Below are 19,225 nucleotides of genomic sequence, written 5' to 3' on the forward strand. Positions count from 1 at the left end.
CTAACTGGTCTCTTCCTCCCCTCCCCTCCCCTCCCTTCCCCTCCCCTCCCCTCCCCTCCCTTCCCCTTCCCTTCCTTTCTTCCTTCCTTCTTAACTCTGAATGTCATATAAGGATGTAAATGCCAAAAGGCAAGTATCTTGACCATACTGCAAAGTCTAAAAACGTCCAAACACAGTGAGTAGATAAGCAGCTTTGGAGGATAGACACTTGACCTTATGTCTATAATATATATGGTCCATCTTCCCTGCTCTTGAGCTCTCTGTATTGCACCACGTCAAGATGACACAAGCTTCAAGACTTTATTCATTCATTCCGTCTAATTCCCATAAGAATTCAAGTGGTTTGATTTTGGTCCTAACAAACATAACAATACATCAACATGTTTCATATGAGGTCAAGTGAATCTAAAAGCATATATACAGGCCCTAACGAGCCGGCCGGCCGGCCTGGCTCCCCTCCCTGGCCCCGACAGGAGGGCCGGTGGGCTGCCCTGAGGAAGGGGGAGGGGAGGACTGGGCCGGCCGGCAGTCAGACTATGATGCCGAACTTCTGCACGGCCCCCAACTGCACGCGGAAGAGCTCGCGGTTGGACCTGGCCTTCTTCAGGTTGCCACGGGATCCAGCCAGATGCCAGAAGTGTGTGGAGAATTGTAGGAGAACCGACTTAAAAGATAAAACACCCGATCAACTAGATAAACATTATCGATTGTGTGCCAAACACTTGGAGACTTCTGTGATCTGTAGAACTAGTCCTTATAGGACAGTTCTTCGAGATAATGCAATACCAACAATATTTGATCTTATCAGCCATTTGAATAATCCAGTAGACAGTAGAAAGTAGACAGCAGACACAGAAAATGAATAAAAGAATTGAGTGAAGATGAAATGAGGACGCTGAAACAGAAAAAAATTGATGAAACTTCTGAACAGGACCCAAAACATAAGGAAATAAACAACAGCAATGCTCAGGACCCCAGTGCAGAAGAAGGGGGTGAAGAGCAGGAGGAAGACATTTTACCTTTAACCCTTGAAGAGAAGGAAAACAAAGAACACTTAAAATCTTTATTTGAAATTTTGATTCTTATGGGAAAACAGACCATACCTCTGGATGGACATGAAGCTGATGAAATCCCAGAAGGTCTCTTTTCTCCTGATAACTTTCAAGCCCTGCTGGAGTGCCGGATCCATTCTGGTGAAGAGGTTCTGAGAAAGTGCTTTGAGACAACGGCAGTGAACACATTATTCTGTTCGAAAACACAGCAGAAAAAGATGCTAGAGATCTGTGAGAGCTGCATTCGAGAAGAAACCCTCAGGGAAATGAGAGACTCTCGTTTCTTTTCCATCATCACGGATGATGTGGTGGACATAGCAGGGGGAGAGCACCTGCCTGTGTTGGTGAGGTTTGTTGACGAATCTCACAACCTGAGAGAGGAATTTGTGGGCTTCCTGCCTTACGAAGCTGATGCAGAAATTTTGGCTGTGAAATCTCACACTACAGTAACTGAGAAGTGAGGATTAAACATGGAGTACTATCGTGGCCAGGCTTACAATTGTGTCCAGTGGATTTTCTTCCAAAATGAAAGTTTTTGCTTCTAGACTTTTAGAGAAATATCCACAAGCTATCTACACACTCTGCTCTTCCTGTACCTTAAATATGTGGTTGGCAAAATCAGTGCCTGTTATGGGAGTATGTGTCCCATTAGGATCAGCTGAGGAAGTTCTTTCTTCCATCGATCAGCACAACTGCTTTTAGAGCTTGACAGTGTAATTTCTGTCCTCGTTCAGAACAATGAAGAAAGGGGCAAAGAACTGAAGGAAATTTGCCATTCTCAGTGGCCAGGCAGGCATGATGCTTTTGAAATCTTAGTGGACCTCCTACAAGCACTTGTTTTATGTTTAGATGGTATAATAGTGACACAAATGTTAGATGGAATAACTGCATGGCTGGCCGAGCATTTGTACTCTGTAGTGTGGTAACAGATTTTGATTTCATCGTTACCATTGTTCTTGAAAATGTCCTATCTTTTACAAGAGCCTTTGGGAAGAATCTTCAGGGGCAGACCTGAAGGTCCTCAGACCTCTGATGTCTTCTTTGCAGCTAGTAGTTTCACGGCAGGGCTACATTCACAAAATGAAGTGATGGAAAATATCGAAGTTTATCATGAATTTTGGTTTGAGAAAGCCACAAATTTGGCAACCAAACTTGATATTCAGATGAAACTCCCAGGGAAATTTCTCAGAGCTCATCACAGTAACCTGGAATCTCAGCTAACCTCTGAGAGTTACTACAAAGAAACTCTAAGTGTTCCAACAGTGGAACACATTATTCAGGACCTGAAAGATGTATTCTCAGAACAGCACCTCAGAGCTCTTAAATGCTCATCTCTGGTACACTCTGTCATGGGACAGCTCAAATTCAATACATCAGAGGAGTATCATGCTGACATGTACAGAAGTGATTTACCTAATCCTGACACACTCTCTGCTGGGCTGCGTTGTTGGAGAATCAAGTGGAAACACAGAGGGAAAGATGTAGAACTTCCACCCACTACTTATGAAGCCCTTCATCTGCCAGACATCAAGTTTTTTCCTAATGTTTATGCATTATTGAAGGTTCTGTATATTCTTCCTGTGATGAAGGTTGAAAATGAACACTATGAAAACGGGCAAAAGCATCTCAAAGCATACCTGAGGAACACTTTGACAGACCAAAGGTCAAGTAACTTGGCTTTGCTTAACATAAATTTTGATATAAAACATGATTTGGATTTAATGGTGGATAAGTGTACAAGTAAGTACACAAGTGTACAAGTAAGTCAGAGCTTCCTACAGATAATTCAGAAACCAATGAAAATACCTGAGACTTTTTTTTTAACACCTTTATTGGAGTATAATTGCTTTACAATGGTGTGTTAGTTTCTGCTTTATAACAAAGTGAATCAGCTATACATATACATATATCCCCATATCTCCTCCCTCTTGTGTCTCCCTCCCACCCTCCCTATCCCACCCTGCTAGTTGGTCACAAAGCACCGAGCTGATCTCTCTGTGCTATGTGGCTGCTTCCCACTAGCTATCTATTTTACATTTGGTAGTGTATATATGTCCATGAAGATACATAAGAGACTTTTAAAACAGGCTTTCTCTTATATATGATATTTGAAAAAAACTGTAAGAAATTTGAAAATGTCTTACAGAAAAGTTGTAAGGTGTACGTAGGCCACTTAATCACTGAATATCTTGACCTGTAGGCCCCCCATTGAGTACATTAGTCATTGATAATCTGCCTGTTTAAATGGCCCGTTTCAACTCCCATACTTTGGAGACCTAACTGTTCTTCCAGAAGATAGCATTGAAAGTACCATGTTACACTCTGTGATCTCTGCTAATGGCACTTTGGAATTGTATTAGTTAAGTCATTTTAGACATAACATTTATCACTGTGGATCCAATTGTCAAGTATTGAGTTATCAGTTCTTTGAAGAAATAAATTGTGAGGAGGTACGGGAGGAAGGAATACATTTTATAAACATTACAATGAAGCTCATGACTGACCTTTGAATATTAGGAGTTTTAAGTATGCTGTAAAAAATCTGTAAGGGACAGTTAAGAAAATTATCAGACTGTAATAGAAACATGTGAGCTCGCCAAACAAGGATTTCAGTGTAGATTCTGTCTTTATCAAATGAAGTTAAAGGGACAAGTTATAGTTAAAGTTTGAATGGAAGAGCCTTCCCTTGTTCCACATCCGGTTGTTGCTGTTTGCATTCCTTTATTGAGCCTACATCTTCATAAGCTTTTTGGCAAGTATATGTTGAACACTTCTGTTTCATGGTCAAGACAGGATCAGAGGCCATGGATACTGACAACTGATTTGTCTGTTTTCTTCTGTCTTTTTTCATGACTGTATCTACTGCCTCATCTTGATTTACAAGCAAAACCTAGAAAACCCACAAAAATAAGTGTTTTGTGGTTTATCTAGGAATAATACAGAAAATATTGCTGTTATTTTTGGTGAAGAAAATCAATTTTGTATAGTTTATTTCAACCTAAATAAAATGTGTATTTTGTTTAAAAAAATAAAAGCATATATACATACACGCACTCACCACACACACACACTTGCACACATTTTAAATAGATAACCAGTTAGTTATCTATTTAACAATGCAAATCAGAAAGATCACATGACATTTCTAGTCTAGCTTCACTTTATGACTGGCAGGTTGCCTGTAACATAGTCTCTAATTGGGAATAATTTTTAAGATATATAACATGAAACTAGTTGTTTCTGAATAAAGCAATCAAACAGGATTTTGCCAGGTAGCGTCTGTAGTAGGAAAAATAATACCAACAATACAAATATCACTGCTTAAGAAAAGAAGACAAATGTTTAAATAAATATGTCATCTTGTCTATATAGCTATATTACATAAGTTGTCCAGTATATTTTATTCCTGTTTAATGTTAACAAGTTAATCACTTTATAAATAATTACCAAGAATGAAATACTCAGGAAGTTGAAAAGTCTAATGCATGGTCTTCCACATCAGGGGAAATTTTTATTACAGACGTAAATTTAACTTAAAATTTTAGTCTTTTATTAAGAAAAATCTCTTTTTATTATCAACAAGACAATTTTCTTCCCTCTTAGTGAAGCTTTACAAGTCTCTCAGCTGAACTATTTTAAAGCTCTTCTGGTATGCTCTTTTGTATTTGAAATATCTGTTGCTTGAAATTAAATTCAGTTCTAAAATAGCAACTATATCATCTCCTAACTACTTCCCATTAGTAAGAGCAAACTCCAGAGATTAGTAAGGCAGCTTTCATGTGCCTGAAAAAGAACCCTATGGATGTTTTAAACAAAAGATTTGGCTGCTCATTAAGGATCAGTGCATGTATATTTGTAAATATTAATGCCAGAAAAAAATGAAATCTGGAAAAAAGAAATCCTTACACTGTCTAGGCTAAATCTAAACAGAGTTCAGATTTTGCCTCTCAACTTTATTTCTTGCAGGGCTGTATAAACACTTAGCTCATTAACATTGGCTTAACTCTCCCCAAAGTACAAGTGGATTCTGGAGAAAGTAGATAGTATAAATGAGCTCTCTTCAGTGCTGAGGTTTTTAGGCACTGGTTCTTCAAAAAAAAAAAAACGGTGAAGTCTTACGCATGAGATAAACTCCCTCATCTGTTGTCATGATTGACAGGTCCATTTGCTTGGTTGTATGGGGGAAGGGAACAGGAATGGGGCCTCACTCAGGGCAGAGTCCTCAGGTTTGGAGCTGTTTTGTATAATTGCCCACAAGTGTTTTCTATTGCCACAAATTCTCCTCAGACCAGTTATTTTCAGATTTTAACATGGGCAACAAGTGCTCTTCCCCAAGCCTCAACAGAGTTAGTTTTTAAATACGGTTCTATTCCCTTGGTAAAGCCCCTTTTGAGATGCTAAATTTAGCACTGCCAATCAGAAGAACAGGTGGTCTGCGCCGCTCGCTACCAGATAGGTCCCGCTCCCATCATGCTTTCCTGGGAGAGCCAATCAGCCAGCGCCCTGCCCTGAGATGTGGGGCTGTCAGCAGATCTGGCAAATATAAGGGCTGGGCCCGACCCTGACTCGTGAGCAGTCGTGCATTCCCAGCCTCGCCTCGGGTGTAGGGATTGCATAGAAAAGCAAAACTACACAGTCTTGACTGTGTAGTTTTGTTTTTAAGTTTAGAGGCTCACCGATTCATGTTGGAGATGGTCGAAAAAACCAACTCTAGATAGGACGTCGTTTCAGAAGCAACCTTGGGCTTAGTCCCACCCTTTTTGGGCACTCCTGAGAAATCAGGTGAGCAGCATTTTTTCTTTCTTATTAGTAGAATCCCTCCCTTATCGGTTTCTAGTTCCGCATTTTCTTTGTATGCTAAATGCCTATATGGAGGTGTTTGTCTGACTACTTGGTGCTGGTTCTGATCCTCTATTTGAATCTGCTTGTTAAATTCTGTTTTGAAATATGTGAAGGCTTTTCCTTTCAAAAGTTCGATGCTTTAGCATATCAGCAAGTCAGTGATTCAAATTGTTTAAATTCACCTAACATTCTAAAAGTATTAAAAGTTGAGGTCTGAAATGGTGATAGAAATGCTTGCTTCTTTTATAGACTTTTTTTGTTTGTTGAGAATGTTCAAGGTTATATTACTCAGTGATAAAGTGAGACACACCAAGAATAGCTCTGATAAAATGCATGTGGTATCAGCTACACCCTGATGACTTTTTAAGGGAATCAACTGCTGAGGTATCAGTTGCAGGACAGTGACAGAACACTTGCCTGCTGTCAGTCAATGCTGGAGAGTTTATTTTGGGAGTATGACATTTTAGATGCATACCTTCAGCCATAATTAGACAAAGGCCTCTCAAGAGCAAATGCTAAAGCAACAAAATTTACCTGAACAATAGGAATAGAAGACCTGTTTAGGCCAGTTAATTGCAATATATTTAGAAATTTGGAAAAAAAGAAAAACAATATAATTGTTTTCTAAAATACTCAGCATTTCATTATGTATTTTAGATCAACTCATAATCAAATTATATGATATAATTGTTGATGCTAAGAAGGGTAAGAAATAATGTTTTAGAGACTTCTTATTTCAAATTAGACCTTGATTTCCCATCTTCCTGGAATTAGATTACTAATTGTAAATGCCTATAAATACATAGGTATATAAAACATAAATGGTGTAAAAGAATATAGCTATTTTTAGAAGATGCACTCGCTCAGAAACAGGAAGAGTTTGACACAAAAAGTTATTTTTGTGTCCTAAGGATAATATGCTACACTAAGAAGTTCTTGGTAACAGTTTCTTTTGGATATTATCTGAATTTTTCAAATACAAATGTTATTGTCTCAGAGAATTCTAGTTTCATTTTCTTTTTAACTAAGTAAAAAGTTACAATAATGTACAGAATTAGATGATTGCTCCACACACTTTTAATAAATAGAGAATTTTATGAAAAATAGTAATGAAGCCATTGACAACTGAGAATCTGCTTTTTATATCAGAATAGTGGAATAGTCACATTCAATAACAAGGTATTTATGTCTCAGAAATTTCTTCTCGTAATCTCTCTAAAACTGATAGGCAAAGTACTTGCTTCCACTTAACAAAACAACTTAACTGCCGATTTCGTGTTAATTTCTTTGATTTTTAGTATTTGTGCTATGAAAGCATAGGTGCTTTCACTTCAGCTGCATCGCAGACCAGCCTGCCATTTTTCAGAGTTTGCACATTGTTCCTTATTAAGAACTCAAGTCAGTATTTTTCTTGCAGATCTATAATAAATACTGGCCTGCTCAGTTAAATTTAAACTTTTCCTGAATATTCACTTCAACAGTAGCAACATTTACTGAACAGTCACCATATGAAGAAATATTAAGGACTAAAAAACACTGTATGCTGTCTACAAAAGGTTTGCATAGTGGACCAGGCTTTCCAAAACTTTTCAAGTTAGGAAAGAAATTGCAAAGTTCAAGTTTTTAGTTTTGGTGACTATTTTAAATAATCACCTGGGTTACTTAAGGTAATAGTGCCTGAATCTATGTCAACTTTATAAATACAGATACAGTGTCTGAAAAATATTGGGAGGAAGGAAATTTTTTAAAATAATTCTTTCTGACATTGAACCGATGAAAAGATTCGTTTTACACTTTTCACACATATCTTCTATTATTTGTCAGTACCCCCAGCTTCCTCCAGCTTTCCCTTTCTCCCAACTCTCTCTCAGATTTCCCACCTTCGGTAAGACTGAATTTCCCTCTTCGACCACTAGGGTACATTCCTTGCTCTGCTTGCTTCGATTTTTTTTTTTTCCATCCCCCCTTAGACGTGCTACTCTGTTAGGCTATAAGTCAACTCAGAGGCCAAATTCAGGCCACAAAAGAGAAGGCCTGCCCATCACTCTGGGCCCACAGATCATCTGAGAAGCAACCCATTTGGAAAATGTGTGTCTGCCATCTTCAGAGTAGCTCCAGAATGGCCCTAAGCTGTGACCTTCTAATTTCTTTTCTCTTCCTTTTCAGAGTGCCTAAAAAGATGACAACTCAAGCACCGACGTTTACGCAGCCGTTACAAAGCGTTGTGGTACTGGAGGGTAGTACCGCAACCTTTGAGGCTCACATTAGTGGTAAGCTCACACGTCCACACTGTCCCTTTTTCTTCTCTGCCTCCTGTCCATTAACTTTGCTGTAGGACTTGACAGCAAGTTTAAGCCTTGCTTTGACTTTGTGAAATGGGCCCACTTCTATGGAAGGGTCATTGTAAGAGTATACTGTTCACAGAGTTCCTACAAAATCTGACAATATAATGGCTTGAAAATGTTTTATTCATATTTATAATTCCACAAAGCAAAATAAATAGCATTGGATTAAATTAGCTGTCAGAATCCAGGTGCTAAATAGGACCAAATTTGGTCATTCTATCTTTGGATTCAGCTGCAGAGCCAGACTGGAAGCCAAGAACTCCAGCCCAATAGGGGCCAGTCATGGAGCTGCTGGGCGAGTAGCCTGTGTGCCTGAGCCTCTGTGGGTTTACATGGAAAATAACAGTACAACAGACTTTCCTCAGTGGCAGGACGTTCAGTGATGAGCTAACTCCTAAGTATTTTATTATTTTATTTTCAATCTTTATTAAGTGATTCTAGTCAATGAAAAGATTTTCCAATCATTTTGAAAGGACACCCCAAAATAATATATGTCACTCTGGTTCACATATTAAAGAGAAACAAACATTAACCCTACAATTGTATTTAACAGGAAGTTCTTCTGTCTCTTTTTTTCCTTTTTCTTCTTTATAATTCAGTTTAGGGATGGTTTTGAAAATGGATGGTTTCTGGGACCTATCATCATGTGACAAAATGGGGATAATCTATGAACTATATTGTAAATAATCTCAAAATTATTTAATCTCAAATTTATTTAATCAATATTTTCTCCTGCAGTATTATAACTGGTCATGTAAGATTTTATGGATTAATTAAAAGTTGATGCTTGATGTACCTCTATGATACACTGTTCCTCTTTTTCTTTTCAACTTTATGGCTTATAATAAAGATGTAAAATGAGGTTTCCTTTTCCTTTCTCTTTCCTTTTGTTTTCTGTCTATGTACCAATCTTATTCATAACTGGATAACACTTTATTTTACATTGCACAAATAACATATAATCATTCTTCAATTTCTATTGTATATGTATATAGAAATGTATAGAGACCAGTTCAATTCTTCTCTTGTATGATAATCTCTGACTTCCAAATAATTTACTTATTTATCTTGTAACACTCAGTAACTTCTGAATTGAGCAGAACACATATGGCTTCAGTGGGAAGTTTGCCTGCTTGTGGAGTAATGGAATCTGGCTTCCTCATAACTCCTTGTTCCTTCACACTTTGTGCTAATACATTCTTAGAAAAACACCACTGAAAATATTTGAACACCCATGAATTCGTTAAATAAACTATTCACTTGGCCACAGTGGGAGATTGGCTAATATAAGGACAACAAAATAAACTTTCTCTCGCTTATTCTCACCTCCTCAGTTTAAGGAGTTAGATCACCAGCCTTCATGCCAAAGGCCAAATAAACCGTGCTCTGAATTTGCCTCATGCCTTCCGAATGCAGAATTTTAGTATACTTAAAGCATCCAGCCGTGTACATGTAGTCATTAGCTCCATGATTCATGGTGGGTGAAGAGAATTTGACTTTTCTACCTGCAACTCCAAGTATCCATGTTATTCTGAAAGACTTGGTTCGGCATCATCTCTTATTGTATGAGAAGCCGCCCCTCCTTTGTATGGCATTTTTACTGAAGCACATTTGAAAGGCAGGAGAGGTCAGGAAGACAGTGTCCCTGTAACCCAGAGGAGGTAGAGGGCTGAGCGTGTTCTCTTGTGCTTATTAGGCTGAACTTTTAGATCCCTTTTTGCTGCTTTTGTTCTTCACTTGTTTTTGAAGAGGACAACAGTCACTTTTTATCTCACCATTTCCTTGGCTCTTCATTTTTATAAATCTCCTTCATGATTTTAATGATGTCTATTAAATTGCATCAGATAGAACCTTGGGCAGGAGGGCAGGTGATGGCAATTCTGGTCCTCTGTGTGCCACTGCCAGCTGAGGGACCTTGGAAAAATCATTGACCCTCTTTTGGCTTCAGTTTCCTCCCCTATAGAATGAAGGTGCTGGCCTCCACGTGAACCCACAGACCTTCCTAATGGTCTGTAAGTTTACACTTTCATCACACAGCTGTCAAATTTTCACTATCATTAAATAGCATGACTCTCTGGATAGCTTTTATGGTTTAGGACGAGGAAGTGAACATAATGGGACAGAACAGAGGACTTTGCAGTGCCCCAAACATAAAGATGAATTCTTTGTTCTCCAGGTTTCCCAGTTCCTGAGGTGAGCTGGTTTAGGGATGGCCAGGTGATTTCCACTTCCACTCTGCCCGGCGTGCAGATCTCCTTTAGCGATGGCCGCGCTAGCCTGAAGATCCCCGCCGTGACTACAGCCAACAGTGGACGATACTCCCTGAGAGCCACCAATGGATCTGGACAAGCGACTAGTACTGCTGAGCTTCTCGTGACAGGTAGGCTTTAGGGGACCTGCCTGTCCCCTGCACCACCCCCGGAGCGCACCTCCAGGATCTGGGGAAGGGAGTCCCCCAAAAGCTACTGAGCACAAGCAGATGCATCTCAAATCTAGAGAAGGGCCCGCTGGACACTGCATTGATAGCAAAGTTTTTTGTCTTTTGGAATTTGGTTTTCCTCAAAAAAGTGGCTGAGAACTAGTTCCTCTATACACATATTAAGCATTCAAAATTATATTAAGGAAATATTAAAAATCGTGTTTCTGAGCAAGTAGAAAGGCTTGGAGCCTTGTCTATACGCCTGCTAAGGAAATATGCGTATCTCCAGGAATTCACACTTTAACAAGCACATAGATGATTCTGATACCAGTGGTCCACAGACCACCCATTTAAGAAATACTGCTCTAGGCTATAACATTTAATAATGCTTCATTTACTTTCCATTTCTAAAAACATTGCACAGTAAGCATACACAGAAATAGGGCAAATGCTTGTTTATTATTCAAATGCAGGACACAGTTTCCCCACAAAAGTTACCACAAGTCTTCGTGGCCTCTGTCATTTTTCTCCATCCTTTACTTCTTTGTAAGACATTAGTACAAAGAACATTGCATTACTTCACACATTACATAACAATATCTTTCATGAGCTGCATAATGTTATATATGTTTATCCAATAAACTATACGTTCAGCACTGTTTAAGTATAGGGCTATCATTGACCAAAACAGAAGGAACATCACGTAACATTAGGTATGAACTTTAACATACATCCAGAAAATTCAGAAAGGGAAAATGCACAAGGTTGACAGCATCTGCTGTTGTTTATTACTCAAAAACATGTCAAGATTAATCCCACTCACCCTTCACATTTATTTTATTAAAAATTTCTTCCAGCATAATTAGCCAAAAAAATCCCCTTTCTGTAGCATCTAACATTAAATCGTGTCATTATTTGGATTAACATTTTAAATGCAAGTACATATTTGGGTTATTTGAATACTGATTAAGTTGGAGCCAATTTAGGATTTTTTTAATTTAAATTAAAATTTAATGATTCTGTAAGTCACAGGTGTATCCAGCAAACCAACCACTGGAATTCATTTTAGTGCAACTTCCTGAAATATGTAAAGTTATCTTAACATATTAATATAGTGCTAGATGTGAAGTTGGGAGGAAGTGCAGGAAATATCCTCTAGAAATGTCATAACAAGATCTAGGCTTTTTCTTTAAAAAAAAAAAATGTGGTGGCCTAGAACAGCTAAACAAGACAAAGCAAATCAAATATGGTGGCGGGGTGCCCTCTGCCACCTCCTGGCTCTGCTCTTACTGTCATCTGATGGATGAGCTGGGCTCAAGGACAGTCAAGCATGTTTGGTTCAGCTAGCCATTGCCTGGTTTGGACACCAGAGCTGTAATCATTTAAAAATAGATTGTTGGGAGTGCCCTGGCTGGTGCCAGTCCTAATTTTCTTCCCTTCCCGCTGCAGCAGAGACAGCACCACCCAACTTTGTTCAACGGCTGCAGAGCATGACCGTGAGACAAGGAAGCCAAGTGCGACTCCAAGTGAGAGTGACTGGAATCCCTACACCTGTGGTGAAGTTCTACCGGGATGGAGCTGAAATCCACAGCTCCCTTGATTTTCAAATTTCACAAGAAGGCGACCTCTACAGCTTACTGATTGCGGAAGCGTACCCTGAAGACTCTGGTACTTATTCAGTAAATGCCACCAATAGCGTTGGAAGAGCTACTTCCACTGCTGAATTACTGGTTCAAGGTATGTGCTGGAGGTTGAGGAACAGGGAGCAGGGAAGGGGAAGGATTTAGGACCAAGTGGGGTCAGAGGTCCACCTGCCTTCCCTCTGGGTCTGGGGATGCTGTGAGTTGAAATCAAAGCTGGCATTTCAACACCCATGAAAAGTCTCTGAGATTCCGCACAGGAGTTTAGAATCATTGAAGCAATCTGTGGTTTTTAACCCTACTAGAAACTGGGAAGTATTTCAATTAAGTCATCTATGTTTTCAAATTATTGGCAAGCGATGGAATTTTTTAAAAAAAGATTCTAATTAAATTCATATCTAATAATAAATATTTTCTATGTTTAAAGCTAATTTATATTCATACAACATCCAAAACTTTCTGCATTTTTGCCCATTGGGACACACAAAATCTTATTGACTTTGTAGTCAGAATTAACATAATCCCTTTAAAAATGGGTCCTTGTGCTCCCGTCTAAATATTTATCTTTCCCTTCCTACAGGTGAAGAAGTAGTACCCGCTAAAAAGACGAAGACAATTGTTTCGACTGCTCAGATTTCAGAAACACGACAAACTCAAATTGAAAAGGTTTTTGTTTTGTTTTTTTTAATATATACTGTCAGGTTTTAAGCCTTTCAGATTGTTTCTTCATCAACAATTCCTCCTCACCATGGGCTTTGTTTTTCTCTTTTACAGAAGATTGAAGCCCACTTTGATGCCGGATCAATTGCAACAGTTGAGATGGTAGTAGATGGTGCCACGGGGCAACAGCTGCCGCATAAAACACCTCCCAGGATTCCTCCTAAGCCAAAGTCAAGGTCTCCCACACCACCATCCATTGCTGCCAAAGCACAGTTGGCTCGACAGCAGTCCCCATCGCCGATAAGACACTCCCCGTCCCCGGTCAGACATGTGCGGGCACCGACCCCATCTCCGGTCAGGTAAAGCCTTTTAAAAGAGATCATTATGCATTTTCAAATTAGGTTTAATCCAATAAGACGAGAGATAAAAGGAAGAAATAAGAAATGGAGGGTTTGATAAAGGAGGTAAACCAAAAAGACACTGGTTATGATTTTCACAAATCCTCACTGTCCACTGGTAAATTGGAGAACTTTATAAACTCTAATTCTGAATTCTTATTTGTATACCATTTAATATCTGCTTTAGGAGTCAAGAAAAAGCACAGCGAAATGAGAAGAGCACAGAATTTAGGGTTGGAAGCCCTGCGTTCACTCAGCTTGATTACTTGTTAAAATGTGACTTAGAAAATAATTATAATAATATAATTATCACTAATATACATTGACCACTTTCTCTATGTCAGACATTTGATTGGCACTCTGTGTATATTATCTCATTAAATATTCATAGCAACCTCTAAGAACTATCACCCCTAATTTTATAGCTAGGTGACCAGAGCTAAAGAAGTTAAATAATTTGTTTAAGGTCTTAGTTGTGTCATTTGTAAATTATAGAGAAACACAGTAAGAATTATCTCAAGGTGTGTTGTGAGGGTTCAGTGAGATAATTAGTTGAAGGTTTCTTGTAGATATAAAATAATTATACAAGTGTTCTTCTGCTCTAATAATAAGTAAAACCTTCTAAATATTTTGCATGTGCTTATGTTATTTTGTCTAGAATATAAAATGGATTTCTGTTAGGTTTCTATGCTTAGTTAATATGGAGGTATATTAGAAAGTAAGAATGTATCATCAGGGCTCAGAAACTATTGGGTTGGCCAAGAAGTTTTCATAACATTTTACAGAAAAACGCGAATGAACTTTTTGGCCAATCCAATATATAAGCAAGTATAAATTATCCATAGCAAATTTGAAACTTTGGGATTTAGCTTAACATGCTGAGGTTTTTTTTACATGATAAACTGATAAAAGGGGAAAATTTGGAGTAAATAAAAAAGTGATTCTTGACCAATTTAATTTTTTAAATGTAGAGAAAATTCCCCTGCCACAAAAAATTTTAAAAGAATAATAATAAGTGGATAGTTGATCTAAAAAATATTCAAACTTATTGTGAAGTTACTGTAATCAAAACAGTATGGTATTGGTAAATGAATAGAAAATACATGGGCAAAGCAGAACAGAGCGTCCAGAAATAGAATTCAAGTATCCAGGAAATTCAATGTTTAATCAAAGTGACCTTTCAGTTCAGTGGGGAAAAGGATATTTTACTCGATAAAGAATGCTGGCCCAGTTAACTATCCATTTGGGAAAAACCGAATATAAACTTGTACCTACACTATTTACAGAATAAATCTCAGCTTGACTAAAGAGCTAAATTAAAAAATAAATCACAAAAAAAAAGAGAAGAAAATTTGTGAAAACAACTGTAGGGAAGAGCTTTTAAAAATAGATTTACAGACTCAACAACATAAAAATAAAAATTTATGTATGGCAAAAGCAAGGTCATTGCTACACCAAACAGTGTATTTGTGAAAAAAATTTAAGGGTGCCTCTTCCTCGAGATATGTCATTGCCTCTGCCATAAAATATTAAAACAAGCATATAGTGGCTACAGTGTGAATTGTACAAGCCTAGAAACAGTGCATAATCTACACAACTGTACATGTTGATGCTGGATAAGACCCTATAAATAAGCAAATGCAAACCGTGGATCTCGGGGGAAATGTTTGCAATACTTATGACAAAGGACTAATACACCAGATGTATCAAAAAGCTTCCACAAATTATTAAAGAAAAAACAAGCAACACAAATGAAAAAAAATTGACAAAAGACAAGCATTTCACACCAGAGGCAATGTAATGTCCAACAAATATATGGAAAAATGCCAGATATTTTCCAGTCTTTATTATAGTGGCCACTTTAAAGATATTGGTAAACACTAATATGAAGCCTTGACCAAAAAGCTAGTTTCAAAAACGTGTCTGGCTATCAAAAAAAGTGTTCTATCTCAAGCTAACTCCAAGTTTGCATACCACAAAATCACAAGACAGGCCGCATGTGATTTCTGGGGGAGATAACAACCTCACCGTATTTTTAATCCAAGCCTAAGAGTCATTTAGAATTACAGAGCTTCCCTGATTCTATGGAGTATTTTGACTGTCTTAGAAGTACTGAGAATTCATTGATAACAATCCCAATTATTTAGCCCCCCAAATTTGCTTTAAAATAAGAAATTTAAATATCAATTTGTGGAGAAAATAATGGTTATCCAGGATAGACAATTTCCTAAAATGTCTCACAGTCTAATCTTGATTTTTGTTGTAGAGAAAGGCAAATATATTTCATTGAATAAGGTGCATTGTATCTAGCTGTGACCAGGTGATTATTTTCTTTTTATTGTAAGAGCAGAAATAAGCACTTTCCTATAATGACTCAAATTACATTGATTTTCACAGTTATGGGCTTACCTGCAACCTGCTGCTAATCACTCATGTCATGCTAATCATGTCTTTAACTCTATTTGAATTAGACCCACTTTACTAGGTACAGCAAGAACAAGACACGGGTTGAAACTTGGAAATACATGTCACTTTGCTTTTCTTCAATTGGTGTAAACCCTACGTTATTCTAAACTGGTCTTTGTTATGGTTCTAAGGCAATCACTTTCAGAGTAGATACTTGTTCCCCTAGATCTACCTTTAGTTGATCACAACTCCATTTATAAAATGTAAATTGATTTTCACCTAAAAACCCTTCTTCAAGAAAATGATTGAACATTTCTTCATGAAACTGGTTAATATTGTAATGTACTATTAATTTACTCTGTAATTTAGAGCAGATATCAACTGTACCTTGAGCCTTAATTAGAATAATTGTTTCATTTATGATCAGTGTAAGTTAAATACCCTATGTAGTGACAGAATACATTTATAAACATTTTCCTGCATGTAGTGGTTAAATGCAATGGTAAGGCAATACTGCCACCTAGAGGGAAAAGTATAATAAACCCTTTGGATCAAGAATTAAATTATGAAAAATTTCATCTTAAAATAATGCCTGGAATTATTACTATAGATTAGGAGCTGTCATTTTTGTCTGTAAATGCCTTGATTCAGTACCCAGATTCTTGAACTGATGCTATTTCAGTTTGGACACACATAAAAAACGATGAAAACTGTTTTGGAAGAAACCACTTTATCAATTTAATCAAGAACTATAGAATCCTTAGGTTTCAAGTTATCCACTATAAGGATATTTAAAAGAAGTCCAGAGTACAATACAATGAGGGCGAGGGTAAACAAAGACAGAATAAATTTATAACAGCAGTTCACCATACTTTGACCAGAACAGCAGTTTGCAAAGTGCATTGCACAGCCTACACCCAAAAAAGTTCAGCAAAAAGAGTAATAAGAAAGCCTTGCAATTCACAGGGCATATGGGCATGATGAAGGCTGTGGGAAATCCTGCAGGAAAATAAAAAAAAGGTTTACCTTGTTTAGCCTTGAGCTGCACAAGCATTTTGATTACAGAAACCTTTCTTCCTTCAACACCTGTTTGACGTCCCCTCGCCCCCACCCGCCCCCCAGAATTGGGAGTACAGAGAAATTTAGAGTTATGGTTACCATATTTGCCGTGTCCTTTCTTTGACTGTATTTTAAGGACACGCCTTCTGCTGTCTTGACTTTTCTAAACACGAAAAGGTGGGACAGGGCACAGAATTCTTTAGTTTAGGATTAAATCTGATTCTCTTACAGAATTACCGCAGATGAAAATAAGGCTTACTGAGATTTAAAACTAATTACTTTCAAGTACATTACTTGCCTCTGTATAGGTTATTGAGCCACGGATTTTATTTTTATTTTTTAAATTTTATTTATTTATTTTTGGCTGCATTGGGTCTTCATTGCGGCGCACGGGCTTTCTCTAGTTGCGGTGGCTTCTCTTGTTGCGGAGCACGGGCTCTAGGTGTGCAGCCTTCAGCAGTTGCAGTGCGTGGGCTCAGCAGTGCGGCTCACAGGCTCTAGAGTGCAGGCTCAGTAGTTGTGGCGCGCGGGCTTAGTTGCTCCGCAGCATGTGGGATCTTCTTGGACCAGGGATCCAACCCGTGTCCCCCGCATTAGCTGGCGGATTCTTAACCATTGCACCACCAGGCAAGTCCCAAGCCATGGATTTTAAAACTCTTCCTTAAATTAAACACTTCCAGATTTTTCTTCCTTTATTCATATCTGATGACCAAGGGAGTAGTTCCTTGTCTTGGCATTCTTTGACCTCTGTCATTTGATTTTCAGGTCCGTGTCTCCAGCGGGGAGGATCTCCACGTCCCCCATCAGATCCGTTAGGTCTCCGTTACTCGTCCGGAAGGCTCAGATGCCCACCATGCCTCCAGGCCCTGAAGTGCCTCCCCCTTGGAAGCAAGAGGGCTACATGGCTTCATCTGAGTCTGAGATGAGAGAAACCATGGTGACAAGTGCTACTCAGATCAGGACAGAGGAGAGATGGGAAGGGAGATACGGGATCCAGGAGCAAGTGACCATCAGCGGAGCGACAGGGGCTGCCGCCAGTGCTACCTTTGCGGCAGGGGCTGGTGCTGCTGGGACTGCAGAGGTACTGTCAGAGCTTCCTTTCTCTTCCTTTCACATCTGGTTTCTCCCGACAGAACCCTGCCATGAAACGCAGTCTGTGTAGGTTGCAGGGAAAATGCATACGAACATAAGAGTATAACCGAAACTGAAAACCCAATTCGGCTTATGCTCTGTAAAAGCGTTTTTTAATTGGAACAAAGGCTCTAAATCTGTGAGCTTTTCATAAATGTAGGTTTTCACAGTACCTACCATATCTCTCTTGGCAATGATAAATGCTTATGCATGTGTCTACTGTACTCTAGGTGGCTTGGTTTCCACTGTTCTTTTGTATTTTCTACCGTGCGTGTCATTTCACAAAGTAATGTGCTTGGTCACTGCCAATCCAGGTGAAACAAGAAACTGACAAAAGTGCAGCTGTTGCAACCGTTGTTGCTGCTGTTGATATGGCCAGAGTGAGAGAACCAGTTATCAGTGCTGTAGAGCAGACTGCTCAGAGGACAACCACGACTGCTGTGCGCATCCAACCTGCTCAAGAACAGGTAGGCCTGGGGCCATGCACACTGAGCTGTGCATGCAATCAATGCTCACATCACTTTGAGGACAACACTGAGCCCACCATGGCCCGGACTTTTAGGTCTTTCGGAGCAGGAGGTGGTCTGTGACCAAAGGTGTTCAAGTTACAAACATTCTAAGTACCTGGTCTAAGTCAGACAGCTAGGCAGGTAAGAGTTAACTCTCAGAAGGTCAAGATAGGAGGTCAGACAAGGTATCCCAAGTATCAGGGCACTCCTGAGTTAAGACAGGCAAAGGTGGCCGAGAAAGTCAGCTGAACAAGACGGTACATGTGCATTCAGAGCTGTAGTTCCAGACCGGTCCATCCAGAGCTCAGTCTCTCCAAGAGCCAGGCAGGAAAACCATTATTTCAGGGCTGCCATTACCTTTCTCTAAGCTTCCCCCAAAGACCTTTGCTTTTACTTTCCTCAAAACAAACGTGACGCTTGATTCATAGCTGAAAGGTGTTATAAATCCAAGATAATTTCCCATCTCATATTTGAATAGATTTTCTGTTATAGTTTAAAATCACTCTAGCTTTCCTCCTTGTCATCTCCTGTGTGACATTTATGTCTTTATCCTGATTTATTATTGTGACTTTTTATATGAGGTGTATTACAGTATTTCTTTCCTTTCCCCTATGAAAATCAGATAAAAAAGGAGGCAGAGAAGACTGCTGTAACTAAGGTGGTAGTGGCCGCCGATAAAGCAAAAGAACAAGAATTGAAAGCAAGAACCAGAGAAGTAATTACCACAGAACAAGAGCAGGTGCACGTAACTCACGAACAGGTGA

At 38.8% G+C, this 19,225-nt stretch overlaps 1 protein-coding gene and 1 pseudogene across 3 annotated transcripts in view; both read left to right on the forward strand.

Moving 5' to 3' along the window:
- Positions 1 to 363: 363 nt before the first annotated feature.
- Positions 364 to 3,027, forward strand: LOC149748557 (52 kDa repressor of the inhibitor of the protein kinase pseudogene; annotated as a pseudogene).
- Positions 3,028 to 7,819: 4,792 nt separating this feature from the next.
- The window catches only part of TTN (titin), a 279,289-nt gene continuing 267,883 nt past the window's right edge, over positions 7,820 to 19,225 (forward strand). For all 3 annotated transcript variants that reach the window (XM_089916619.1, XM_089916621.1, XM_089916620.1), the window contains exons 1-8: positions 7,820 to 8,164; positions 10,416 to 10,619; positions 12,108 to 12,395; positions 12,879 to 12,964; positions 13,073 to 13,317; positions 17,587 to 17,902; positions 18,267 to 18,419; positions 19,084 to 19,221. In XM_089916619.1, coding sequence (XP_089772745.1) covers positions 7,981 to 8,164; positions 10,416 to 10,619; positions 12,108 to 12,395; positions 12,879 to 12,964; positions 13,073 to 13,317; positions 17,587 to 17,902; positions 18,267 to 18,419; positions 19,084 to 19,221 — 1,614 coding nt within the window. In that variant the 5' untranslated portion in view covers positions 7,820 to 7,980. The remainder of the gene's footprint in view (positions 8,165 to 10,415; positions 10,620 to 12,107; positions 12,396 to 12,878; positions 12,965 to 13,072; positions 13,318 to 17,586; positions 17,903 to 18,266; positions 18,420 to 19,083; positions 19,222 to 19,225) is intronic.

Source organism: Delphinapterus leucas, chromosome 8 (genome assembly GCF_059928025.1).
Source record: "Delphinapterus leucas isolate spDelLeu-1000000601 "Yukka" chromosome 8, BTC_Dleu_Yukka2, whole genome shotgun sequence".
Taxonomy (NCBI): Eukaryota; Metazoa; Chordata; class Mammalia; order Artiodactyla; family Monodontidae; genus Delphinapterus; species Delphinapterus leucas.